General features: G+C 42.9%; 1 protein-coding gene, 1 long non-coding RNA gene and 1 other non-coding gene across 14 annotated transcripts in view; 2 read left to right on the plus strand and 1 right to left on the minus strand.

The window, feature by feature from the left end:
* Window positions 1–2,015: 2,015 nt before the first annotated feature.
* On the plus strand, window positions 2,016–2,118 carry LOC120365220 (small nucleolar RNA U13). Its single transcript, XR_005580227.2, has one exon. It is a non-coding gene; the product is annotated as a small nucleolar RNA U13 (small nucleolar RNA).
* Window positions 2,119–2,684: 566 nt separating this feature from the next.
* Window positions 2,685–27,584, minus strand: part of GRIP1 (glutamate receptor interacting protein 1) — a 713,425-nt gene continuing 688,525 nt past the window's right edge. For all 11 annotated transcript variants that reach the window (XM_039472175.2, XM_074402865.1, XM_039472176.2 and 8 more), the window contains 3 exons: window positions 26,075–26,308; window positions 9,537–9,683; window positions 2,685–5,001 (listed from right to left, as the gene is read on the minus strand). In XM_039472175.2, coding sequence (XP_039328109.2) covers window positions 4,774–5,001; window positions 9,537–9,683; window positions 26,075–26,308 — 609 coding nt within the window. In that variant the 3' untranslated portion in view covers window positions 2,685–4,773. The remainder of the gene's footprint in view (window positions 5,002–9,536; window positions 9,684–26,074; window positions 26,309–27,584) is intronic.
* On the plus strand, window positions 15,924–26,225 carry LOC141585145 (uncharacterized). Of its 2 annotated transcripts, none has more exons than XR_012518482.1 (3): window positions 15,924–18,670; window positions 19,831–22,209; window positions 26,138–26,225. It is a non-coding gene; the product is annotated as an uncharacterized LOC141585145 (long non-coding RNA). The 2 variants fall into 2 exon arrangements; XR_012518481.1 differs by lacking the exon at window positions 15,924–18,670 and having other exon boundaries at window positions 19,372–19,965; window positions 21,972–22,209.

Here is a 27,584-nt window from a genome sequence, read left to right on the forward strand (position 1 = left end):
GGCATCCCCAAACTACGGCCCGGCCCCCTGAGGCCATTTATCCGGCCCCCCGCCGCACTTCAGGAAGGGGCACCTCTTCCATTGGTGGTCAGTGAGAGGAGCACAGTATGTGGTGGCCCTCCAACGGTCTGAGGGACAGTTAACTGGCCCCCTGTGTAAAAAGTTTGGGGATGCCTGTTTTAAAGTGCTGGGATTACAGGTGTGAGCCACCATGCTTGATTCTTCTTTAATTCTTTGTCGTTTTCAGAGTATAAGTTTTATATTTCTTTTATTAAATTTACAATGCTTTTTGTTAAATTTATTTCAAAGTTTTTTATTCTTTTTGATGCTATTGTAAACAGAATTATTTTCTTAATTTATTTTGGTTACTGATACTACATAGAAATGCAGTTGATTTTTACCTATTGATCTTGTATCTTCCAACCTTGCTCAACTTGTTTATTAGGTTACATTAGGTTTTTAGTGGATTCCTTAGGATTTTCTGTAGAAGAGATCATATCATCTGCAAATAGAGATGCCTTTAGTTCTTCCTTTTTAATCTGTAGGCCTTTAGTTTCATTTTCTTGCTAAATGCCCTGGTTAGAACCTCTCGTACACTGTTGAATAGAAGTGGCAAGAGTGACTATCCTTGTCTTGTTTGTCATATTAGGGAGAAGGCATTAAATCTTCCACCATTAACTGTGTTTGCTGTAAATCTTTCTTTGAAGTCCTGTATTGAGATGAAGAAATTCTTTTTTGTTCCTAGGTTGTGTATGAAGCAATGTTGAATTTCGTCGAATCCTTTTTCTGTGTTTTGTCCTTTATTGTACTGGTGCAGTGTGGTGGTGATTTCTGGATGTTAAACCAATCTTGCATCCTTGGAGTAAATCTCACTTGGTCATAGTGTACAATCTTTTTATGTGCTGCGGGATTTTGGTTTGCTGGTTTTTGTTGGGTACTTTTGCATCTATATTTATGAAAGATACTGGTCTGTATTTTTTCTTGTGGTGCCTTTGGTTTTGGTATCAGAGTAGTAGTGACCACATAGAATGAACTGAGAAGTTGTTCCCTTCTCTTCTATTTTGAAAGAATTTGTGAAGAATTGGTGTTAATTTTTCTTTTAATTAATCTGGCCCTGGGCTTTTTTTTGTGGGAAGTTTTAAAGTTACTAATTACATCTCTTGTTATAGATATATCTAGATTTTCTATTTCTTCTTGAGTCAGTTTTGACAGTTTTTCCTCTAGAAATTTGCCCATTTAATGTTTTTTAAATTTTCTGACATACAGTTGATCATAGTATTTTTTTATGGTTAACATTTGTATAAGGTTGGTAGCAAAGCCTCTGTTTCATTCCCGATTTTAATGATTTGAGTCTCTTTTTTTCTTAGTTTAGCTAAAAGTTTATGAATTTTGATCTTTTTAAAGGACTAACTTTTGCTTTCATTGATTTTCTCTACTGTCTTTCTGTTCTCTATTTAATTAGTTTTAACTCTTATACTATTACTCTTAGGAGGGGCAAGGAGGGGATGTATGCTGACTTAAATTAAGATTTGGTCAAAGTTCAACAGCCTGCGGGAAGGCAGCTTAATATATTCTCTAGATCAGTGAGTACAAGCAATTCAGCTAATCATTTATGAAGCAAAGAATGGGAATTTTCAGGGCAGTCTGTGTCTGATTTTGTTATAAGTAAATGGAGGAGCAGGGGATGAACATCTGTGAGTCTTATCGAAGTCACCTGGGGAAGGGATGGTTCTTTGTAATAAGCCATTTCCTGGAACACACAGGTGATGGGCAGGAGGGTTACTGTAATGTTTTAGAAATAAAATTTCTTTAACTCTGGCTATGTCTCAGGGTATAGGGCTCAGGTAAAGCTACACTGTCAAGAAGAACTTGAAAATACCTTTTTTTTCATAAAACACAATGAAACTAATACTATAACTGAATATTCCAAAGCACGAAGTCTCGTATTATAAATGTACTATTGGCCAAAATACAAATAACTGACCCAATTCAAAACTGTGTAAAATTTCATTAAGATCCTTTTTTAGGTCATAAGCCTGATGCATGGGTGTTCACGTGAATGTGTGAGATGCGCCTCCCTCAAACCTTGTTTTTAACAGCTATTTTCTATTGTTGATTTGTTTCAGTTTTGGCTACAACTGAAATATCCATCTTTTATGAGATAGAGCTTCTCATTTGCCTTTATCCACAGAGTCTGTTCTAACTACATATTTCATTGGCTTCAGCCTCATGCTTGATGCAGAAGTGAGGAGACACTATATATCTATATAGTGCAATAAATATTTGAACAATTGCTTGGATTTTTGCAATAATAGATTGTCACTTGGGGTCATATGACTCTCAGGTGCTAGAAAATAATCTGCTTTTCAGAATGTAACCCTGGGTATACTGAATCCAACTGGATAAAAATGAATGTGAATTTACGAGGCCTGCAGGGCAGTTTGCAGAAATGAAAATGTTGAGACTATATAGGTTTTTTTTTTTTTTTTAAGGTAGCATAAAGTTTGTGTGTTTTAATAGTTTATATGTAAATCTATCTCATAGAATACATGTAATTTTCTCTGAGGGTGGATGTTGTAATACTTGACCAAAATTTGCCACCTACAGTAAATATACCATTAGTCTTGCAGATATTTCTGTGTGTGTGTTTTAGTCCATTCTCCTATATTTCACTCCTCATCTTCTGAATGGTTCTGTGGTACAGACATGACCTTCAGTTTCAGGTAGAGAAGCTGACTCACGGTGAGTAAATTTCCTACTACCATTAAGTACTGGAGCCTGAAATAAAAACTGGATCCAGTTTCAAAACCTAGGTTCCTAGTCTTCAGTGATGCTTTTCAGGTTGATTGATAGGAAAACCTTTCACCTTTAGAAAAGTATACAAAAATAACTGTGGCTGGATGTGGTTGCTCACGCCTGTCCAAGGCAGGGGAATCACTTGAGGTCAGGAGTTTGAGACCAGCCTGGCCACATAGTGAAACCCTGTGTCTACTAAAAATAAAAAAAACTAGCTGGGTGTGGTGGTGGGTGCCTGTAATCCCAGCTACTCTGGAGGCTACGTAGGAGAATCACTTGAGCCCTGGAGGCAAGAGTTGCAGTGAGCTGAGATTATGCCACTTGACTTCAGCCTGGACAACAGAGTGAAACTCCATCTCAAACAACAACAAAACAAAAAAACATTGTATAGAACTCAGGGTAGAACACTGAAAACACCAATAATGCATGTCCTATTTATTTGGCTTTTTAAAATCACTGTTTATTCCATTTGGTAGAGGGTTTTTTTTTCCATACAAATATTTGAACAATTTTGAATTCCCCAAAACCATACATAGACGATAAATACCATGCTATTAAAGTATTAAATTTGTACAAAAATACTTTACAGTTTAATACTTGTTACAAATAAAAATACATATTTAAGTGACTCATGATCTTTTTTTTTTTTTTCTTAACATGATTCTGCTTTATACTTTCCTGCCCTGGCAGTTCTGAAATGTGATTGAAATAAATATTTGTTTTGCACAAAAAGGTGATTTTTTTTTTTCTTAAACAAAGGACACAGTGTTCGAATGCTTTGCCTAAGTGGTAGTTTGAATTACTGACCAAAATGAAAATGTTTGGAAAATAATCATTTCAATATGGAGAGTCTACCATCAATATACAGATCTATTTTTTTATATTCACCAAATAACAGTTATTAGTGTAGCTATTCAAAATATCTGAACAAATGAAAACAGTTGCTGACAAACATTTAAAGCAACTGTCACAATTTATTGCTTTGAGGGATGGTAATAATTGGCAATGCATTTGTGAAAAATGTATTTACAATTTCGGTAAGTGGCATGGCTCAGAACAAAAGATAGATAGTCCAGTGTCATTTTTAAGTACATGTGCTGTACACCCTCGGTATTACCAGTTTTCAACACATATCAAGCAGTATGAGTTTGATTTGCCTATCATTAAGATGAACCTCATTTTAATAGACTCTTCATTCTCTCAAGTTCTTAGTCTTGAATTTAAAAATAAGATAATATAGCTAATTATCTTGTTTACTACACACTCTAATTCATTATCAGAGATTTTCAGCTATTAAAAATGTGTCCTTAAAAAAAAAAAAAACAGGTCACAAGACATATCCTGTTTGATAATTTGTTGCATAGGGAATAGCATACATCTTAAAATCATTCCTATAATTGGGCAAAACAGTTACCACCACCTATTATGGTCTCCTACGTGCATCATTGCTGAAACATTTTAAGATAATTTTATACCTGTACCCCTCCCACTGTGGCCGTCCCAGCAGTTTACCAAACACTCATTCCCCTAGTAGAGCCAGCTTAGGAGAAGAAAAGCCTTGTTGGTCAAGTTCTTACATTAACGACTTCATAGTAAGAAACTGATTTCAAAGTGAATTAAGGAAATCATCATAGAGAATATTTTCAAACAGATGTTTCTCTTTTTAAAAAGTGATAGTAAGATGAACTTGTAAAAAATTTCCTCTGATGTTCATCGTAGGGTTGGGGGGCGGCCTATTTTTCTCTACCATTGGGCCTGGCAGGGCATTGCCCGCCATATACCATAGTGGTCACCAAAAAAGAAACCTCTTCAACTTGAAAAGGGAAGTGAACATGAGCCATGAGAGAGATTTACAAGACCCCTGTGCTTGCAGTTAATGCCACGTGATTATCTGTGCTTCAGATGTCACAGAAATCTTAAAGGTATTTTTAGCACCATGTAGATATTGTCTTTTGTCCTGCTTTATAAAAAGCGTTGCTATAATGTATTAGTGGGTTCTCGTGTCTCCAAATTACCACCATGGCTAGGCTGCTGGAAAAAAGCACTGTTCTGTTCACTCCAGTCGCCTGGTAGACTCTGTTGTTCTATAGACTTCTGTGAAGCCAATGGGTTTCTACTAATAACCAGGTCCAGCTTATTCCCGGATTCTGCTATGAGGGGCACAACAAGGCAGCAGTCAAAGTCTCTGGTTCGGACGTGATTCACCTGAAAGGACAAGAAGAGCCATTTTGAATTATCATCGTACATAATTCCGAGTAACACTTCAGGCGCAACAAGTTGTCTGGAGTCACGAAGGTGCCAAAATGAGCACTGTGAGGTCTATCCCTGCTCTGACTATGCGGTGACATGGCTACTGGCTCAAACTGAAAGGCTCTCAAGGGCAAGGAAACATACACGTCTTACCTATCCTCATGCTAAGGAGGTGGCTTACCCACAGTGGGGGTGCTTCAAGTGCTGAATATTATCCCTAATTTACAGATGAGAAAAGGCACAGAGAGGTTAAGAGCTTTGCCTTAGATCAGCAGTCGGTAAGGGTTGTAGGATGTCATCCCAGGCCAACTGGCTGATTCCAAAGCTTGTGCTCTGAATCATGGTGCTGAACTACCTCTCTCACAAGTGGCGCTCAGCCAGGTGCAGTGGCTCACACCCATCATTGCAGCACTTGAGGAGACCAAGATGGGAGGATCGCTTGATGCCAGGAGTTTGCAACCCGCCTGGGCAATATAGTAAGACCCGGTTTCTACTAAGGATTAAAAAAAAATTTTTTTAAATGAGCTTTAGCCCCCTCTTAAGCTTACACATGCACCTATCTTCTTCCACTTCTTCACCAACAAAAGTTGTTAAAATCACTCACATGCTGCTTCTACTTCTTGACCTCCCATTCTCTCAGTGTTCTCAGGTCCCCCTCCACGACACATTGCACTGCTGGCAAATGACCCCACTTGTCAAATCCAGGAATGCTCTGGAGTTTGCATCCTCCCTGGCGTTTAGCATTTGCTGCTCTTGACACCTCCTCACCCTTAAAACTCTCCTTCCTTGGTTCTTCAACCCCACGTCATTTTGATCCTGTTACCATTTTAACTGCTTGCTTTCAGCCCTTTCCTCCCTTTATTTCTTCCTGTTCTTTACATTTGGTTATTGTGGCTGGGTGCAGTGGCTCACACCCATAATCCTAGTACTTTGAGAGGCCGAGATGGGCAGATCCCCTGAGGTCAGGAGTTCAAGACCAGCCTGGCCGACATGTTGAAACTCTGTCTCTACTAAAAACACAAAATTAGCTGGGTGTGGTGGTGGGCACCTGTCATCCCAGCTACTCTGGAGCTGGCTGAGGCAGGGGGATTGCTTTAACCTAGGAGGTGTAGGCTGCAGTGGGCCAAGATTGCATCACTACACTCCAGCCTGGGTGATGAGAGAGAAACTGTCATTCATAGATAGATAAATTTTGTTATTGTTAGAATCCATCCTTGGTTCCCTTTTCCTCTTTGTTACAAGGCCACGTAGGACAATTTGACCTAAACCCCACCCTTCAGTATCCTAAATCTCTAACTCTGGCTCTAACCTCTCTCCCAACAACGGATCCAAACCACCAACTGCTTCCCAGAATGCTCTATCACTATGTGCTGAAATATTAAAGACTCATTAGTTCTAAAACAATTGTCTTATCTTACCTACCCCTACCTGGTCTCCTTGCCTGTGATCTTCCCCTCCCCAACTCACCCCTAATACACCCACAATAATATTGTATTGCCTTTCTATGTTACCAATTATGTCATTATCCTGCTTATGAAATTAATATGCCCCCAGCATAAAGTTCAAGAGCTTTAACATCACATTCAAGACCCTTTACAATCGGAATGTAGTCTACTTTTACAGCCTCAACTTCATGAGAGTAGGTCTAGCTCTAATTTATGGATTAGGAAGATACTCATAGAGGTTAACTAACTTGTCCATAGTTATTCATTCAGCAAATAATAGTGTGTCTATGGAAAACAAAGTGTCCCCAAACTGCTAGGATAAGACCAACCTCTATTGCTATAGTAAAAATCATACCAGAATTGATTCCAAAACTATTAAATTGATAAATGAACACACTGAAAGTAACCAATTAGTGGCAGCCTCCTGCTTTGAAAGTCAGCTGTTTGGTGAAGGACTTTATCCAAGTGAGTACGCTGCTAAGTCTAGCTTCAACCCACCCCTTTTTCCTGCAAAATGCTCTTCCTAAAAACTGTACATAAGATCAGAAATCTGCTTTACTAAATAAAACTATATCTGACCACAATGGTACTATGTTAAGTAAGCAAGGTTAATTTGGTTTCAGATACTGTGAGAAATTACTGAGCTATCAAGCACCATATAATGGGAAATGAGAGAGTAAGGTACTAACTAGCCCTGCTCTCAAAAAGTTTCCAATCTGCTGGGAATACCTGCAGGGAAACAGGAGGGTTTTTTATATTTTTTTGAGATGGGGGTCTCACTCTGCGCCCAGGCTGCTGGAGTGCAGTGGCGTGATCTTGGCTCTCTGCAAACTCCGAACAGGCAGTTTTAATAATGCCAATTCAAAAGCTGCTATTCTATAAAGGAGGAGCCCCTAGTCCAGACTTGAGGTAAAGGAGGTTGGGTGGTGTCTGGTGAAATTAGGCTTTGAAGAAAAGCCCTCTAAGCTAGTGGTTTTCAATTTGGGTGCTCGCTGGAATCACTGGGGGAGCTTTAAAAACAAACCAATGCCGTATCATCCTAGAGTTGCTGGTTCAATTGGTGTAGCATTTGATCCGGACATTGGGATACATTCTCTAGGTGATTCCATTTTTTCAGTCAAGGTTGAGAATCGCTAATCTATATGAGACCAAAAAGTTGAGTCAGAGCGAGGCAGGTAAGGCCTAGGGATTAGAAGGGTGTTCAGAGAAAGGGAAGAGCATATGACAAGGCTCAGGGCCCACATGCTGCTATTCTGCTGCACAGTACTGAGCACTTTTATGTGACAGCATTGTTCTCGGAACTGAGAATACAGCAGAGAGTAAAATCCCTGCCCTCATGGAGTTACATTCTAGCGGGCAACACAGAATGAGCACATAACTAGCATCATGTCTGGCTGTACTGCAAACCAAGAAAGCAGGGTAAGGAATGCAGAGGCAGGCCGAGTGGTTTAAGTGGCAGCGTGTGAGCGGGGACCTGAAGTAGAGGAAGGAGCCGGGAAGGACCCTGTGCATGTTTAGCAGAGGAGCACCACAAACTCGGAGCACAGCAGTTGCAAAGGCCAGGAGGTGGCGGCATACACCATTCTTGAAATAAATCCAGTTGAGGCTAGAGAGTAAATGAAGAGGACAGGCACGGTGGCTCATGCCTAGAATCCCAGCACTTTGGGAGGCCGAGGGGGCGGATCACTTGAGGTCAGGCATTTGAGACCAGCTTAGCCAACATGGTGAAACCTCGTCTCTACTAAAGATACAAAAATTAGCTGTGGGTGGTGGCATGCACCTGTAATTCCAGCTATTCGGGAGGCTGAGGCAGGAGAATCGCTTGAACCCCGGGGGGTGGAGGTTGAAGTGAGCTGGGATGGTGCCACCGTACTCCAGTCTGAGAGGCAGAACGAGACCCTGTCTCTAAAAAGAATCCAGCCTTCCATCAACTTCAAAAGTTCTATCATCAACCCTCCAATTAGCAAATTGCTTTCTAGCTGGGTGTGGTGGAAGGCACCTGTAATTCCAGCTACTTGGGAGGCCAAGGCAGGAGCATCGCTTGAACCTGGGAGACAGATTGCAGTGGAGATCAGACCACTGTACTGCAGCCTGGGTGACAGAACAAGGCTCTGTCAAGAAAGAAGAAAAGAGGAGAGGGGAGGGGAGGAAAGGGAGGAGGAGAGGGGTAGGGGAGGAAAAGGGAGAGGAGGGGGAGGGTAGAGGAGAGGAGGAAGGGGGAGGGGAGGAAAGGAGAGAGGGGGGGTGGGGTGGGGAGGGGAGGGGAGGGGAAGCAAGATGCTGGCAAGGGAGAGAGAGGCCAAATCCCTGGGCCTTATAGGTCATGTAGAAGACAAGAGGTAGGAAGGACTAGACTGGTTGCACCTAGAGTCAGAGAACCATATTTACAGCACTACTATGCGAGGCTGGGAGATGACCTGTAGCTGGGTGGAGTCTGAGAAATGAGCATGAGATTGGGAAAGATGGTTCTGAGCTTAAAAAACAAAAAACAAAAAACAAAAAACAGCCGGGCGCGGTGGCTCAAGCCTGTAATCCCAGCACTTTGGGAGGCCGAGGCGGGTGGATCACGAGGTCAAGAGAGCGAGACCATCCTGGTCAACATGGTGAAACCCCGTCTCTACTAAAAATACAAAAAGTTAGCTGGGCATGGTGGCGCGTGCCTGTAATCCCAGCTACTCAGGAGGCTGAGGCAGGAGAATTGCCTGAACCCAGGAGGCGGAGGTTGCGGTGAGCCGAGATCGCGCCATTGCACTCCAGCCTGGGTAACAAGAGCGAAAAAACTCCGTTTAAAAAAAACAAAAACAAAAACAAAACAAAACAACAACAACAACAAAAAACTGATAAGAAATCACACAAGTTTGGGGGCTGGGTTAGAATTTACTAGAGCTGAAAATTCTTTATTCAGCTGTTTGCTTCACTGATTCTGTAATTTTGATGACAAAAAAGGGGAAAAAAGCAAAGGGCCCCAAATATGCAGGAGGATGTGGAGGAAACTCCCAGTGAGAGATTACTTGCAAGGAATGAAAATTCCACCTGAGGTCTTACCTGTAAGAGCCTGTCATAGGGCTTTAAGCCACCAAGATCTCCTGGCCCAGCTGGGCGAATCTTTTTGACATACACCCCCTTCTCCAGCAGGCCATCTGCTACACTGAATCCGAAGTCCTCCCCGTCAGAGTCCTTGTACAGGGTCACCTGGAGAGAGAGAGAATGGGAGGGGGACATTCAGCAGGGCTGGAGGCGTTTCCTTCTGCGACCTCTTGATGAAGAATCTTTTCACGCCACTTTTAGTCACATCATGGATTTGTAATATCAGCATGGAGTCAGCTCCCTGCACCCAATCCTGCAGCTTTTTTCCCACTCCAAGAATATCCTTGGGCTTTATGAAGTCCCATCCAGAGCTGAAAAAGGAGGAGAACTGGGAAGTCCGGGTCCTCCCTCCCTCCTTTGCAGTCTTCAGGGAGACAGGAGAGCACTTTCTCAGGGCGTGTTGACGTCTACTATTTTCCTGGGGCAGCCCCTGGTCAGAGGAGTTGTCGGTGGCAGCCCTTTACACCTGTCGAAATGTCAGAGAATAAGCCACAAAGGCCTTTCCTTCCTCCCCACTCCTGCCTGGTGCTCTGCTAAGCACAGTGCTCAGCATACCCTCTCTTTGGGCACGTACAATTAAGTCCAACCTTTTATTTGCTCTGGAACCCCCAGTGAGCACCATCGCAGAACACTATGTAAAAGACCTGAATGTGTTTCCATGGCCAACACCTTGCTTTGTGCCTCAGCGTGACTCGCTCCCTCAGCGTTTGTCTAGGGTTTGATTCAGCAACTGAAGACATCCACCCTGTGTGCTGTGGGCCCTTGCTGGGTCTTTCTGCACCTAAGGCCAACTCCAGCTGGCTAAAGCTGCCCCAGCCCTTACTCCTCCACCTGACCACCTGCGAGAGTTCACCTGAGGCGAAAAGAACTGATCATTTGTACATTCATCAAATGTGTATTGAATCCCTAGCACACTGTAAGCACAGCATGGGTTGCTGGAAAGAGCAGTGGAGAAGAGGAAGGAAAGCCTGCCTTCTGGACGCACGGGCATGAATGCGTGGCAGTCCTCGCACTCTCACTGCACTGGGTACTGCGCCCAGCAGCGCACTCAGCACTCAACACTCAGTGAATGCTTTGAGAGGGCCACGGGTTTTATCAAGTCGCCCCACATGCCCTCCACAAAGACTTCAAGCCATGGTCAAGCTTAATTTTCTACTGTAATTATATTAATTATATGTATATATTTGCTTTACACAACTAACGTATGAATATATTCTTGTAAAATAGTAAAAACAAAAAATCAGAGCTATACAGGGCAAAATGTGAAAGTTAAAACTCTTATGGCAAGTATCTTTGTTTATATCCAGTGATTCTGCTTCAGAGGGCTATGGCATTCTGAAGGCAATACAAAAGTAGCCTCAGCGTGTGGGGTTTTTTAATTTTACTGGACAGAGCACTAAAATATCAAGTTGACTGGGTCAATACTATTCACCAGGCAGCTCTAGTGGGTATTGCCATATTGGAGGTGAGACAACTCAATTTTACTGGGGTTATGTAACCTGCCCAAGGCCACAAAGATAAGAATGGTGAGGACGCATCTGTCAGACTCCAGACACCAAGTACCTAATGGTTCCACTCCACTGCCACTCAAAATGCACCGCTCCGCCTCACCACTTAAGTGTCCTCCTGGACAAGAGCCACTGTCAGGGGCCAGTGAAAAATGCAGTCTCAGACCCACCCCAGACCGACTGAGAATCTACAGAGCGAATGTTTCCTGAGATCACCCTCTTCGCAGGCTCATTCCATCACTGTGTGTGCACGTGTGTGTGTGTGTGTGTGTGCACGCACACGCGCGCACATCCTAGACTACTACTATGTGCCAGGGACTGTTTTAGGGACTGAGAATATATCTCACAGGATAGAGTGAAAAAAAAAAAAAAAAGCAGTGAGCAAAACACAACCTTTATGAGGCCAGCCCAGTGAAGAAATCTGATGTAATCCTCATAACAATTCTGTAAGATGGATAAGAGTCATTTTAAGTGAGGCGACAGATACAAAGTTTTTTCAATCTGAAGAAATGACCTGATTTCTGTTGAAGGATCATTTTTGTGGCACTCAGTTATACAGGATAGAGTAGCAAGCTCCCCCTGAGGGGAGTAGGGGTCCTTTTTGTTCACAAATATATCCCAAGCCCCTAAAGCAGCACCTGCCATATAATGGGGTTCGTATTTTGTTCGATAGAAAGGGCTTGTCCTGCACAACATAAGGCTGCGGGCCAGCCATGACGTGCTGTGCCTTTATGAGTCATTTCAGAGAACGAGAATGTGAACTAAGAGATTTCATTCTGGGGTTCCAGCCATCCCCTCACCCCTCACTCAAGGCCATGCTGGGAATCAGCAAGGCTGTCCCGTGACAGAGTAGCCGGGCAGGATAGTGAAGCTCCAAGGTCTGCACCATGTGGCCATGAGAGGGACGGCACTCCGGGTACCAGGGCGAGGTCCGCCCACCTGCGGGCTGAGGAGACCCAGATTTCCAAACAGTGAGGAAGGGACGGGGAAGGTCCTCCAAGGAGGATGCTAGACTTCTTGCTAGTAAGGCCTGTGGGAGTTGAGTGAGTAGTTCAGAAAGCAGAGATGTTACTGCCTTTACCAGTTTGTGGAGCAGATTATATACCGACAGGGAAGTGAAAGCTCAAAGAGAAATAGCAACTTGCCCAGGATCAAACTGATAGCAACAGAATTGGCTCAAACCAAGGCTTCTGACTGCAAAGCTTAGATCTTGCACACTCTCTCCTTGCCTAGCACACGGTTGCTTAATAAATACTCATTGCAGCGAGGAGTGTTTAGGCCGTTCCACAATTATATTCTTGTCTTAGGCCAGATAGGAGATTTTTGCTCCTCTTTCCTAAGGAAAGGAAGAGTAAGTTACTGGAAGAAAATATTCTTAGTGAAAATTCAAACATATTCTAGAGTAGAGAGGTTGGAACACCCATCTATTCACCACTCAGGTCCAACAGCCATCAAGAGCTTGCCATGTTTCCTTCACTATCCTTGTCTTGTTCAGGGGAGCGTTTTCAGGCAAACACAAGTCAAACCACATGTCATTTCACTCCTACATACTTCAGTATGCACCTCAAAAAATATGATCACTTTCTTTCATAACCTCCACCTCATTCATTCACTGTCAACATTAACTCTTCTTACTTGATAGCCACCAATAGCCCATAATTTTCCCAATTGTCTCAAAAATAGTTTCTTATTTTTATTTTTAATTTTTTGAGACAGAGTCTTGCTCTGTCACCCAGGCTGGAGTGCAGTGGCATGACCTCAGCTCACTACAACTTGGTTCACTGCCTCCTGGGTTCAAGCAAGTCTCTTCTCTTAGCCTTCCAAATAGCTAGGATTACAGGTGTGCACCACCACACCCAGCTAATTTTCATATTTTTAGTAGAGACAGGGTTTTGCCATGTTGGCCAGGCTGGTCTTGAACTCCTGACCTCAAGTGATCCTCCTGCCTTAACCCCCACAAAGTGCTGGTGTGAGCCACCATGCCCGGCCTCAAATTTTTTTAAAGTTGGCTTGCTTAAGTCAGGATCCCAACAAAGTCCACATACTACATCTGTGTTAAGTCTGTTAAATCTCTTATCTGTGGTGGGTTCTCATCCTTCCCCTGTGCTGCTGACCTATTGCTGAAACTGGATCATTTGCTCTGTAGCATGTTCCTCTGTCTCCCACATTTCTCTAAATGGAAGTTAACTCTCGATGCTTGATGTCCAGTCGAGGTCAGCTTTGTACTGCGGACTGGGGGGTGGGGGGTGGCACAATGCTTCCTATCACATCATGTCTAGTTGTCCCACTTTGGGTGGGTTCAGGCGATGACAGCCTCATTCCCCTATTGTAAGGGTTGTCATCAATCTCTAACCTAATGGTTTTATTTCTTGATGATCACTGTCTGAATCAAAATTTCATTAGTTGCAAAATGATAACTTTTTTCTAATTCTATGAATATCTTCTCTATTAGCTAAAATGATTTTGTAAAGGAGAATTCTCTTTTCAATTAGTGCTGTTTGGTTACTCTGAAATACAGTTTATACAAGAAGGGCAGAATGAATGAATGTGAATTTTTTTCCTTTCAACTTCAGAACAGGGAATTCATTCACTAAATACTTCAAATGGTGGCCCAATGACAACTTGTGTGTGGGGAAGGCGGGGGATGGGATCAATATGAACCTATAAGTTTTGATATAGTCAATTTTTTTTTTTTTTAAAGACTGAGTCTCACTCTCTTGCCAAGGCTGGAGTGCAGGGGCATAATCTCAGGTCATTGAAACCTCCACCTTCTGGGTTCAAGCAATTCTCGTGCCTCAGCCTCCTGAGTAGCTGGGATTACAGGCGTTTGCCACCATGCCTGGCTAATTTTTATATTTCTAGTAGAGACGGGGTTTCACCATTTTGGCCAGGCTGGTCTTGAACTTCTGACCTCAAGTGATCTGCACATCTCAGCCTCCCAAAAGTGCTGGGATTACAGGCATAAGCCACCGTGCCCGGCCTATTCAATGCATTTAAATCAGTTGCATCATTATTCTTTTGGATGCTCAAATACTCTCTTCTTAGGCCACAGGCAGTCTTTCATGTTGACTCCTGTGTCCTTTTGATAGAATCCATTGGTTTTGGTTGCTTCTTCGCTTTCTGGCACAAAATATGACTCATTATGAATAGTTCAAATCCCTGATCTGGAATCAGCCATTCCTTTAAGGAGCCTTCACTGGAGGAAATACTATTTATTTATATTATACTTTAGTCATTTTTTCTTTTCATTTTTTGAGACAGGGTCTCAGACTGGAATGCAGTGGCGGGATCTCAGCTCACTGCAACCTCTGCCTCCCAGGCTCAAGCAATTCTCCTGCTTCAGCCTCCTGAGTACCTGGGATTACAGGTGCGTGCCACTACCGCACAGCTAATTTTTTGTAATTTTAGCAGAGACAGGGTTTGCCATGTTGGTCAGGCTGGTCTTGAACTCCTGACCTCAAATGATCTACCTGCCATGGCCTCCTAAAGTGCTGGGATTATAGGTGTGAGCTACCACACCCGGCCTATTCTAGTCCTTTTCCTTCTATCTCCACGCTGCTTTCTCAAAGGGAGGAAGAGGAGGAATCATGGGAAAAAGAAAAAAATGAGAAAGTGAGAAGGAGGCTAGTAGTTATTACGACTGGTAATAGACTGACATTCTTCAGACTCTGTTGGCCAGTGGGTGAAATCTCTCTGCCCAAGATTCCTGCTTATGTGCCATTCTGGCTTTATCTGTGGGATCTCTTGCCCTTTTGCTCCTTTTCTGTCCTTGTTCTTAGCCATGTTTTCTCCACATGGCAAGCAACACACCTGGGGCATGGACTATCACCACCATTCCTGGAGGGTGAGCATCCTCCTTGCTATCTCTGTTCCACTTGCAACTAGGTACGGGGGTGCAGTCCTGCAGACTCTATGCCTATGGCTGGTTGGGAAAGTGCATCAGCTTCTGCTCTGCAGGCCTAGCCATATCCTTTAAGTGTACCCACATGTGAGGGTGCTAAATCCTAAGCTTACAATGAGTACTAGGAAACTCACTTTGGTTTTGGATCTGAGGCATGTTTTCTAACATAGTAAAACAGAATCCTTGCATGTGAAGAAATATTTGGTGTGGGCTTGGAATAATAGCGAAGTTCTCCATCACTCTGCTGGCCTGTGATTCTTGGGTGTCTGTACCACAGGTTAGAACCCAGATGGGGCACAAGAAAGAGATGCTACTGTTTTTTTGTTTTTGTTTTTGTTTTTGTTTGAAATGGAGTCTTGCTCTGTCACCCAGGCTAAAGAGCAATGGTGTGATATCAGCTCACTTCACTGCAACCTCTGCCTCCCGAGTTCAAGTGATTCTCCTGCCTCAGCCTCCTGAGTAGCTGGTACTAAAGGTGCCTGCCACCAAAACCAACTAATTTTTGTATTTTTAGAACAGATGAGGTTTCACCATATTGGCCAGGCTGGTCTTGAACTCCTGACCTTGTGATCTGCCCTCTCAGCCTCCCAAAGTGCTGGGATTACAGGAACCTAAAACTGCCAACACCAACCAAGGGTAGTACCCCAACCAAAACATTAGAGATGGATGCCACCCAGAGTGTATTAGCAGAGTAGCTCATTAACTTCAAGGTGACAGTTATTGGCCAAGAGACTTGGTTTTTCTGAGCCTTAGAGCTCATATGTACTTATGGCAAATTCTTCAGGATGAGAGGCTAATAAATAGTTTAAATCTAAAAGTAATCTATTTCTCCAGAGACATCTCCTAAGATTAAAGGATACTGAATTTTAATAGCTCTGTGGTTCTCCTGAAAATAGCCTAGCAATGGCAAATTAACAAAAAGAAAATTATTTTAAAACTACATAAAAGATAAGCTTCTAGAAATCTGTTCTAGAAGCTTATCTTTTATGTACTTCTGTTCTCAAATCAGTAACAATGAATTGTGCCATGTAGCCCTGTTTACCTGGAGATTGGTAGTGGTTACCTTGGATTTATTTCTGTGCAAAAATAATTCTAAGGATTCTGGGGTTTAAGTTCATACTTCCCCCTTACCCTGGAAATGAATCCCTTATCTAGTTACTTTCTTACATATGGTTGCTTTTGATCTTCCAGTACCTCTATGCAGCAAAACCATTGCCTTTCCATGAATGAGCATCCTGAGCCTTAAAAAAGTTGATGCACTGACTTGTACAGTTAGAATGCAGAAGCACCAGGATCAAGAATAGAATATCTAACCACATTTGCCGTGTTTTTTCCACCAAATCACGATTTTTTTTTTTTGACATGTAATCTCCTAGCTGGTCAGGCAGCCTTTATTCATTTCAAACTGTCCAACCAACTAAAGATGAATAATTTATCATGTCTGCTGGGTTTCTTCTCATCAGAGCCTTTTGTGGCTTTCCAAAACATCTGCATAAAGTCCTGCTCCATGCTCCTACGGTGCACCATCCTGTCAGTTGGCTCTGAATTCTACCCTAGCCCATGTGAAGCAAGATTTTTCTTGTAGGGTCTGTCTTTTGTGCTGACTAGAGGATGCCTCTGGGGAACCTGGACCATGAACACAGTTGCAAGGTTTTCCTGTTCTAAAAGAGCCAATGGGCGTCTTGGAACATAACATTCGGGATTAGGATACAGTTCTACAAAGCTCAGTTCAATTTTAACTATTCGTCAGCATGTGCTGCAATTGCTCCTAACCCTCCTGAGAACAGAAGCTTTCATAGGAGGCAGGGTGGGTTCACCACGATTCATACTCAGCCTTGTTTTATATTTCTAAGCAGCTGACATGTTTGAACAATGTCCTAAGGGCCAAGATCAGAAACCCAATGCTTATATTTCAATTTTGACACACGTGAAAGGCTCAGCTGCAGAGCCCACTCTCCCCACTTGGATTTTAAGGGCAATTGCATCTGCTATCTTGAGCAAGTCATGGCAAGTGACAGTCATGCCAAAAGCAGTCCTCAAGCTCTGACAGCTCCCTATGGCTCACTCCCTTGTCCCAATGTCCTTCAGAACCAAACTGACAACTATTTCTAAGAGACAGTTTTCCCCTAAATCACCGGACACTTTAGTTTACTCTTGACAGATACCGCTGGGGTAGCCCCATCCCTTTAACTCTGACAATTTAAGTAATCTCAGTTTTGAGGACAATTTTATACTACGTATTGGGCTGGAAGAAAAAAAGACAGAATATAGTCTTCCAAACTGGAAGCTTGCAGCCCAAGAGGGAGCAATGTCAGTTTATACCGCTAGAGACTGAGGAGTTTTGAGAGGAGTTGGGTCAGAAGGCAGCTGCTGCCCTCCTGCCTGGGGAGTCGCCTTGGCCAAGGAGAAAAAGGGACAGCTGCTCCAAACGCCACCTCCTGCTGCACTTTGGCAATAGTGTGGCACCCAGGGCTGGAAAAAACAAGGGCTCCACAATGAGAATGAGTAGCTGGGATTTGGCTTTAAGGCTACCTTGGTCCTTGGGGAACTGAGTCCCAGCAAGCACAGTTTTTAAGATCTGTGGCAGATTTAGGTGCTGAGTTTCTCATTCAAACCAGAGCACCTTTGCACATCTATCAGTTCACACGGTAACAAAGACGAAAGAGCTAGACCATTCTCCAAATGCTCCAGGAGATCAAACCAAGTCACAAGCAGCTGGTCCTCTAGTTACTACCAGCTCCATCACTGATCCTTTGCACTTATCCCAGCCACCACCAAGCTGGCCGGCTGCGGCAGAGTCCCTGTTGTGGATGCCTTTGCTCAGGGCTGCCTGCTGCCTGGTCACAGCATCCCTCTTGACTCAGCCTGTTTTCTAGCTCCCAGATCAGCTCTGGCCTGGCCCTTCTCCAGCTTTTAACCTCTTTCCAATCCCCTCTGCAACAGACTGACCTTCATTCCTCTCAGGCCCATGTGGGCCTCCTTGACTCTCGAACCTCCTGCAGCTCACACCCTCTACCTGTCCTTGGGGCCTATGGGACTAAAGTCCAGGTGCACTGTCATTCAGGAAGGATGACAAATTGCAACCAAACTCCCACTGCACTGAGTGCTAACCATCTTGATTTTATTTCCCCACTGTAGAGATTGCTGATGCCTGACTTTACAAAGAGCCTGGGAAAGGAAAGAGCTCTGTACCCCATATGAGAGAGAAAAAGAGGAGAAAGAGAGAGACATGCCCTGGGCTAGACTGTTATCAATTTAATCTTTTTTTTTTTTTTTTTGAGATGGAGTTTTGCTCCTGTTGCCCAGGCTGGACTGCCATGGTGTGATCTTGGCTCACTGCAACCTTCACCTCCTGGGTTCAAGTGATTCTCCTGCCTCAGCCTCCTGAGTAGCTGGGATGACAGGGCTTTACTACCATGCCCAGCTAATTTTGTATTTTTAGTAGAGATGGGGTTTCACCATGTTGGTCAGGCTGGTCTCGAACTCCTGACCTCAAGTGATCCACCTGCCTCAGCCTCCCAGGGTGCTGGGATTACAGGCATGAACCACCGCACCCGGCCTTCAATTTAATCTTTACTATAGCCCTGCCTGACCAGTCATATCGTAGAACAACAGTGGATAGGACTGTTCTTCAAAAACCTGGACATGAAGGAAATGGAGTAACCTTCAGAAAGTACACTGTTGTAAGTGAACATCCTACAGATAATACAAAAACTTACAAGCTAGAAATAAATATATTTGATCACAACAAAGATATGTAAAGATGTTAGGGAGGGATGAATGGTCCAGGCCAGAATCAGACTTAAGGGAAACTGAAGAGAGGTGGTGGTGAGTCCAGGACAGAAGCGATAAGATGAATGATCAAACCTGGGAAGTAAGGCACGCTAGACACTAGCGAGCCTGCCGCAGGGGCGTCTGAGTCTAGGGCATGGCAGTTCGCAGTTTCTCTTGCTCAGAGCTCAGACTCTGCAAAGGTGGATGGCAACTTGTATAAAAGTGATAAGATGCAAATTGAGTTCTGTCTGGTAGAGATGCAAATTATTTTTCCCTTCAGAAAAGATAACCTCAAAGGCTTTGCTTTTACATCCCTACAAGTCGTTGGGCAGCTTTGATTCCAACTTAGAAATCTTATTCCAAGTTTTTTTTTTCCCACTACCAACTGATACATACATATATATATTATGTATGTGTATGTGTGTGTGTGTGTGTATATATATATGTATGTGTATATAATATATATACACATATATCATATACACGTCACATATACATACATATACACACCCCACTAACTTTATATATATATATATATATATATATATATATATATATATAAATAAAGTTTCCTTATCCCTGTTTTTTTTCCTTTTTTGAGAGGGTCTCGTTCTGTTGCCCAGGCAGGAGTGCAGTGGTGAAGTCATGGCTCACTGCAGGCTTGACCTCTCACATTCAAGTGATCCTCCTGCCTCAGCCTCCTCAACTGGAACCTCAGCTGTGTGCCACCACACTCCAGCCTGGGCAACAGAGCCGGACTCCATCCCCTCCCCCACAAAAAGAAAGATTATGTTTTTTACATTTAAAATGTATGTCTTAAGAGAATCCTAGAGAAGGGAAGCTAATGGAAATGATACATTTTGAGGATGGTCAGGGCTGGATGCCATTATTTATTCAAAACATACAAGTCAAACTCCAACCCTTGTTCCACAACTCTGTGTTCCCCTGACAATGCTCTGTTTGCTGTCCCTGGTTCTATAGGGAGAGAATATGCTGGGACTGAGAAGTGACTGGTCACTAGACACACATTCACTTCTCTTTGTGACTGGATTCTCATTCTGGTATACAGCCTTATCTCCGGTGGCTTTTGGCAGCTGTCTGGATCTTGAAGTCTGGGAGGCTGAGGAAGCCTCATCGTCTGAGTTTCTGACCCTGTAAGGCTGAGGCAAGACAGAATGATGGTGACTTTACCAGAAAAAAAAAGGTATCTTGTGAAGTCTCCCTCTTCCTATAACAAGTGACCCTGCTCCCTCTTTGGTAAGTGAGGAAACTGAGGCTCATGGAAGTGGCATGGCTGATGCATAGCAGACTAGGTCTGCCTAACGAGGGAGCGTGTTCTCTCGTTTCTCATTCCTTGCCTGAAGAAAGAGAAGCAGACCTAGCAAAGGGTGACAGATAAAACCAAAAGTTCATATATTCAATGTGTTGCTTTTAGCTTCTAGTGATTTCCACAGTACATAATTCTACACTAAGCTACTTGGAGAGTTGAAGTCTGGCATGAGGACTCATTTGATCTTGAGAGCTGACTCCAAATATTTTGTGAAGAAATAGACATGTGCAAGGATAAGATACATATTTCCATTTCCTACTTCCTCCGAGGGCTGAGCCTGTTCAGAGAGAACACTGCAAAAGAAGCTGGTATTATACACATTGAAAATGACACTTCTTCTAAGGAGCAAAACAACTTTATCATATCAAGCAGAGCAAAGCTCCCCTCTCGGAAAACTCAAAAATGTTCAAAATGCAAACTGAACTTGGCAGTGGGGGGGAAAACTGATGGTGAGAAAAGCAGCTGTGAAAAATAAAGAGCTTACTTGTGAGTGACTGAAATGTCCAAGCGTCATGCTACCAGCAGCCACAAAGAAAAACAGATGATGGAAAATATTTTAAAAGCCTCTCTGTTAGAAAATAAAAATGGCTGCATACAATTAAGAAGTATAATTTTATTGAGAAGCATGAATGACAAAGCAAAAGGAAATGTCAATATGATTTTTAAAATTTTTTTAAGAGAGGGAATCTTGCTCTGTCACCCAGGCTTGAGTGCACTGGCTCAATCACAGCTCACTGCAGCCTTGACCTTCCAGGCTCAAGTGATCCTCTTGCCTCAGCCTCTCGAGTAGCCTAGACTACAGATGCAAGCCACTATGCCTGGCTAATTTTTTCATTTTTTGTAGAGATAAGGTCTTGCTACATTGTCCAGGCTGGCCTCTAACTCATGGGCTCAAGTGATCCTCTTGCATTGGCCTCCCAAAGTACTGGGATTATAGGTGTGAGCCACTGTGCCCACCCTCAATATGAATAAAAGTCCAAATGCTCTGCATGTGGAGGACTTTTACTCTACAAAAAATCATTCTGCCTTAAGGTGTGCAAAGAAGTGAGGCTAGAACTCATTTCAGAAACAGATTAAGTGGACACCAAAGGATATTTAAGCTTCAGAAGGGAAAGAAGGGTTATCAATGAATTGTAGCTGAGACCACAGGTCCCTTATCTGCAAAGAGAGAGAATCTGTGATAAGCTGCAGTACAAACCAGAATTCATTAGAAAGATAAAATGCAGAAGCTCCAGGGCCTTGGAAGCAGCCTCATTTCCTTTCTACCCTGCCACCCAGCTGTTGCTATGATTTCACCTCCAGGTAGCAAAACCTAAGGGAGTGATTCTCAATCTCTATTCTGCAAAAGAATCCACTGAAAAGGCTGCCAAAATGTAGATTCTTGGCCCATGCTCCCTAAAAATGTTGATGCGGTAAGTCTGGGTTGGGCTTCGGAACCCTCATTTTAACAAGCATCCCATGGGTCATCAGGGGTTCATACCCCAAACTACTGTCTAAGGCTTTAATCCTCAGACTAGTGGCTGAAATCTATTTAATAAGTCTTGAAATCAGCTTAGTGAGATTAGCATTTGAAAAAAAACTGAAGAAAAGGCAGAACAATGTCAGTGTATACTGTGCAGTCAATTTTTGGAGTCATTCATATATGTGAGTGTGAGTGTACATGTGTAGTAAATTGTGAGGTACAATATATTTCAGATTGTGCATCCCAGCTGAGAAAGGTGGAGAAGGAGGGACCTAAAAGGACATGAAGATCACTTCCCTGTGACCCATTTATCGTTTTCTCCATCTCCATACGTAGTTCCAAATCACTCCAGCTCCACTTCTCTCTCATGTCCATAAAGTCAAAAAACGACATAAGACCGTGTTTCTTTGCTCTCCAGTGTCAGGCATGACAACGGACTTTCTGGCTTCCGGAATGAATGTGGACAACTTGAAGGAAGACTTGTCAAGTCCCCAGGGGAGCCTCAGATGCAGCAGATGATGAGAAATGAGTGAAAACTATTTAGATTCTGACCTGGGGACCTTTAAAGGTCTAGAGGAAGAGAAGTGGCAGGAAGGAATGGACAGAAAATGAAGGGCAAACTCTGGAGAGTGGGTTGAGACCCCAGAAAGTGGAAGGTGAGCCAATGCATTATTCTTTCTGTATGGAGATGATGTTGGTAACACACCTGCAGAAGCTGGAGTGGTTTTCGCTATTTTTCCCCCCCAGCAATAGTACAGATCCTTGTCCATTCATTTATATTATCTTGATCCAACTTACAGTGAAAATAATAAGGTTTTGCAGGTGCTGGTCTAGATACAAACAGGCCCACTACTTGTTCTCCTGCATACAGCCTAACCACGTGACAGACAGCCATCAGAAAGATAGCACCAGGAAAATAACACCAAGCATGTCTAGCCTGGTCTGCTATTCATCTCTCCCAGCCTCTCCACTCTGGTCTTTTCAGCCCCTTGGGAATCCACTAGGTCCATTTGGAAAAGGTTACCAAAGAGGCCCAGGGGACCGGAAACCAGCTGTGGACTGTGGCTTGGGTTATCTTCAACTAGAGGAAGGCGTTTTTCTCATTTCCTAGATCCCTTCTTCATGCCACCATGGCAAAAGAGTACCTTTTCCTAATGTTCCCAAAAGGTTTAATACGGGATAGTAGCACCTCAGGGGAGGAAAGCTCCATTCCTTTAACAAGTCATTGTGCCTTTTCATGACATCAGGTAGTCTTTTGGTGTACAAAAGACACCCACATTCAAGATACACACGCAGTTGCCAGTCTTTGCCCTAAGTAGCTTTTGTAATGACCATTTCTCCTCTCTAGCACTTCAAACTTGGAGGGTATGCCTACCAACAAACATCCTGGATGGCCTATCAGAGTAAGTGAATTCCTCAAAAAAGAACAGATACCCAAGATGTGAGCACAAACCACTCCAATAATTCCACAGTATCAGGCCACTGGGACCTTGACTATGTCTTCACTTAACTAGGTCATTTTAGGGGGCTTACCATGTCTAGGACACTTCTTTTTTACAATCTTTTTTCGGGATCAATTCAGAAAAATGTGAAGCTCCATGAGAAATGCACATATTGTCACCATTTAGAGGAAACGACAGAAGTGAAAGAAAAAAGCAGCATCCTACTGAGGAGGTCAATTTGGCCCATGAGTGTCTATGATCTTAGGGTCTCACAATTCACACACTGCCACATAAATGTTCCAATGAGTCCATCCATGGCCACTCATATTGCCAATAGGTGGATAATACTCTTTTCTTAACAAGAGCTTTTTTTTTTTTTAAATAGCAGAGCCACTTTAAACTTCGGCTATAACAACACTTGCACATCCAATCCATTGCCATTATCTTTGCTAAATGCTTTCAGTGCTGGAGGGATGAGAAGACAGGTGTTTTGTATTCCTGGGCTATCAATAATCTTCCTCTCAGATGACTGTTTCACTCCAGAGGAAGAAATGACTCTATTTTATACTTGCTATTTGTCTATCCTGTGTATAGACAGGGGGCTGAGGGCTGAGAATGAAAGGTATATAGTACTCACTAGGCACTCAGTATGTGTTGATATGCATTCTCTTTGAGGGTGAAGGAAGGAGAGTTATCAGGCAGGCTCCTGCTTCTCTGGGGAACAGAACTGTACAGAAGAGGGGAGGGCAGTGTTCACAGGTATCCAAGAGAACTTGCAGGCGCCAGCCCTCTTCTTGCTACAGCAGACTTAGCACTGAATATGTGGCTTCTGCAATTTAATCACCATTGGCATTCTTACAGCCTAATGGTGTGTGTCGATTAGTATATGAGGATTTGTGACTTATCAATCAGACACATCACTTTAGGGTGACTAGATAAACAAGCTAACTTGTGGCATGGGTCCTAAACCTGAGTCATCATGCTAACATGTCAGAAATGTCTTTGCTTTTTCTCTTAGTCTGTAATTCCTCCTAACACACAAGTTTCCAATTCTAGGTTCTGGTCACGTTAGAATATTTGCACCCCATCCAATGCACCACAATCTCTTATTATTATTATTTTTTGAGATGGGGTTTCACTTTTGTGGCCCAGGCTGAAGTGCAATGACATGATCTCAGCTCACTGCAACCTCCGCCTTCTGGGTTCAAGCAATTCTCCTGCCTTCCGAGTAGCTGGGATTCCAGGAATGCACCACCATGCCTCACTAAGTTTGCATTTTTAGTAGAGACGGGGTTTCTCCATGTTGGTCAGGCTGATCTTGAACTCCCAACCTCAGGTGATCCACCTGCTTTGGCCTCCCAAAGTGCTGGGATTATAGGCATGAGCCACTGCGCCCAGCCTACACCACAATCTTTGACACCTCTTTGCACTTTCTTTTTTCTGTGCTTGGAATGCCTGCCCATCCTCTACCTTCCTCTGCTTAGTCAACACCTACTTCTAGGAAGCCTTTTCTGTCCCTCTGCAGTGGGTTAGGGCCCACCCCCTGGACTCCAGGGCTGCCCAGGCTTGCCTCTGTCATTGGACTGATGCCATTACCTTCCCAGTTTCCCAGTCTCCTCACTAGACTCTGTACTCTCTGGGGATTTGTAATACATTCTTTGAGTGAATAAATGCATAGGATAGGCATTAAATGAATGGAGGAGTGAGTGGTGAAAGAATGAACCCAGGATTGGAAAACAAAGTTCAGAATCCAACTTCCCATATTATCCTTTCTTTCACAATATCCTTGTCAGTTGCAAAACAAATAGCTAGGTTTTATAAGGTGGCTAGGGAAATTGAGATCTTCAGAAGAAAAAAGCCTACATTACCTCCTCTGAATCTGACATTTATTTGCTCTTCTGGATAAGATAACAAATGTCTAGTAGATTATTTGTTATCCAGAAGACAAGATTAATAACCACAAAACAGATAATTAACCACATAAAATGTCTTGGTTCTCAAGAAAGGTGGCATGAGATTGTTATCATTTTATACATCCTTATATATTAACAAAAAATAAAGCACTAACTCTAGAAAACTAGATTTCTACTACTCTCCTTGGCTCAGGGTTCTGCAAACACTGTTACTACATACGCCTTGACTAATCCTGCCAGCAAATCTTGAATTCAGCTTTGTGTGCAAGAGTGGGTTTTCTTCCATGGAGCAAAGTGAGGCAACTATCCCAGTCAGAGACAGAGCATAACCAAGGCTTACCCTGTCCTGGCCAAAGACCATCTAACACATCTTGGAGAGAATTCCATGGCTACTGAACAACATTAACCATCTACTATAAGTCTGTAATGAAAGATTAAACCTCCCCACATTGAAGCTGGACCCCCTTTTTAATGAAACTATGAGTGTATGACATTTAGAAAATCCTTTCCTCCTTCCAATGGGATTGGAATAATAGACTAATTCATGTAAGCTCCATGTGACATTGAAGCCTCACATTTTTGTAAGAGGATTCTGGCCACTGGCCATAAATCTTTTTTTTTTTTTTTTTTTTTTTTTGAGATAGACTCTTGCTCTGTCACTGAGACTGGAGTGCAGTGGTGCATTCTAAGCTCACTGCAACCTCCGCCTCCCGGGTTCTAGTGATTCTCCTGCTTCAGCCTCCCAAGTAACTGGGATTATAGGCACCTGCCATCATGCTTGGCTAATTTTTATATTTTTAGTAGAGACGGGGTCTCATCATGTTGGCCAGGCTGACCAACTCCTGACCTCAAATGATCCACCTGCCTTGGCCTTCCAAAGTGCTGGGATTACAGGTGTGTGCTACCACACCCGGCCACCATAAATACATTTCTGATAAATACATTTTTGATAAATACATTGCTTGAAAGCCAATTTTCCCTACTTTCCAGAGTAACCTCCCAGGCATTGTATTTTGAAAACAAAGTCTCTGAAGATCTGCCTTTAAGCTTCTGTGCTTTCCTGAGCCCGTAGGAATCTACCATTGCCATCCTTACAACTGGGCATACATGCTATGCAGAATGGTTGCTAAAACTGACTCTAGGGAAAAAAGAGAAAGCTTACTCACTTTATGCAGCTCCACAGGAGTTGGGGACATGATCTCTTTTATTTCTTGTTTCATTTTTCTCAGGGTTACTGACTTCCTACCCACATCTGAGGGCAGAGTGTTGCTCCGAGTTGTTTGGCTGTAGTGTGGCCGTGAGCTGCTGCGCTCCTGGAAGCTGGCCTGTCGCCCCAGCTGACTGCGAGGTGTTGGAGCCTCATGATTCAAACTCATCGTGCTCCCCGACATGATTGTTGCCTGTGGCATTGACAATTTTAAAAAACAATTACGCCATGGACTAAGGAAAGGGTTTGGTGCTTAACAGTAAATACAATTCTCCTTCTGCAAGGTCAAAATACAGTCTCTTCAGGGCATAACCTAAGGCTGGGGAATGGATGTACTAATTGAACTATGAAAGTCTGGGAAATGCTTTGCAAGTGACATTTATGATGCACATCTCAAATCCAATTTAAGTACTTAAGCATTGAGTTTATTTAATCAAATACCACCCCTGGCAGTTTTGAGGCAAATTGAAACGTGCTAACATTTGCTTACTGTAAACTGCATTTTAAGCATTAACTTTCCACTGAGTGGGCTCTAACAGATGGGATTCATGAGGCCACCTTGAATACATCTAGCAGAAAGTAAGTAAGAGCTTCTCAATGGGGACCAGGCTGTCTATACTTGCAATGCTGCCTCTATGTCCCACTGCAGCTAACAATGGGCAAGACGTTCTTCCCAAGCTTCCTGTCTAGCATCGTATATTGCCTTTCCTTTGGTCAAGTGACCTGTCCCCATAATTTGTAGAGCAGTTAAGTCCCCGTATTATTTGGTACAGATAAGTATTTCTTAGAAATGCTCTTTATATAAGATCCTCAGATAAACTAAAAATAATCATTTATTATGTTATTATATTAAACTTTTTGCTCACAAGCAGTAGGACTTGGATTGGATGTTACCACTGCATTGGGAAGTTTGTTCCGTTTCAAATATGTTCTTCCCTGAATAATTCACAAGGAATGACAAGATTTGATACCAAAGATGAATGAGGCTCAGAAAAAAAAAAGAAAAGGATTTGAAACCAATATCAAGTAGTGGATACTCATTTCTCATGGTTGGACAATGCTAAAATTCTGAAAAGATGCCTGTAGCCAGCTCTGTACTCCTGGATATAAGGATATATAAAGGTAAACTAGCACTGGCAAATCTGCCTGAAACCATGGGGACAGAAAAGTTCTACTTGCCATGTGACTATCATATGATTTAGTTATTTATATTAATACTGATGCTAAAAGTAACGGAAGCTTAACTTATTGAGTCTTTTGAATGTAGTCACTCATTTAAGCCTCACAACTCTATGGAGTAGGCATTGTTACTTCTATTTATTATTTATTTATTTTCTTTCCCTTTTTTTTTTTTTTTTTTTTTTTGAGACGGAGCCTCACTCTGTCACCCAGGGGTGCAGTGGTTGCAGTGGTGCAATTTTGGCTCACTGCAACCTCTACCTTCTTTGTTCAAGCAATTCTTGTGCCAC

This window comes from Saimiri boliviensis, chromosome 7, assembly GCF_048565385.1.
Source record: "Saimiri boliviensis isolate mSaiBol1 chromosome 7, mSaiBol1.pri, whole genome shotgun sequence".
NCBI classification, from domain to species: Eukaryota; Metazoa; Chordata; class Mammalia; order Primates; family Cebidae; genus Saimiri; species Saimiri boliviensis.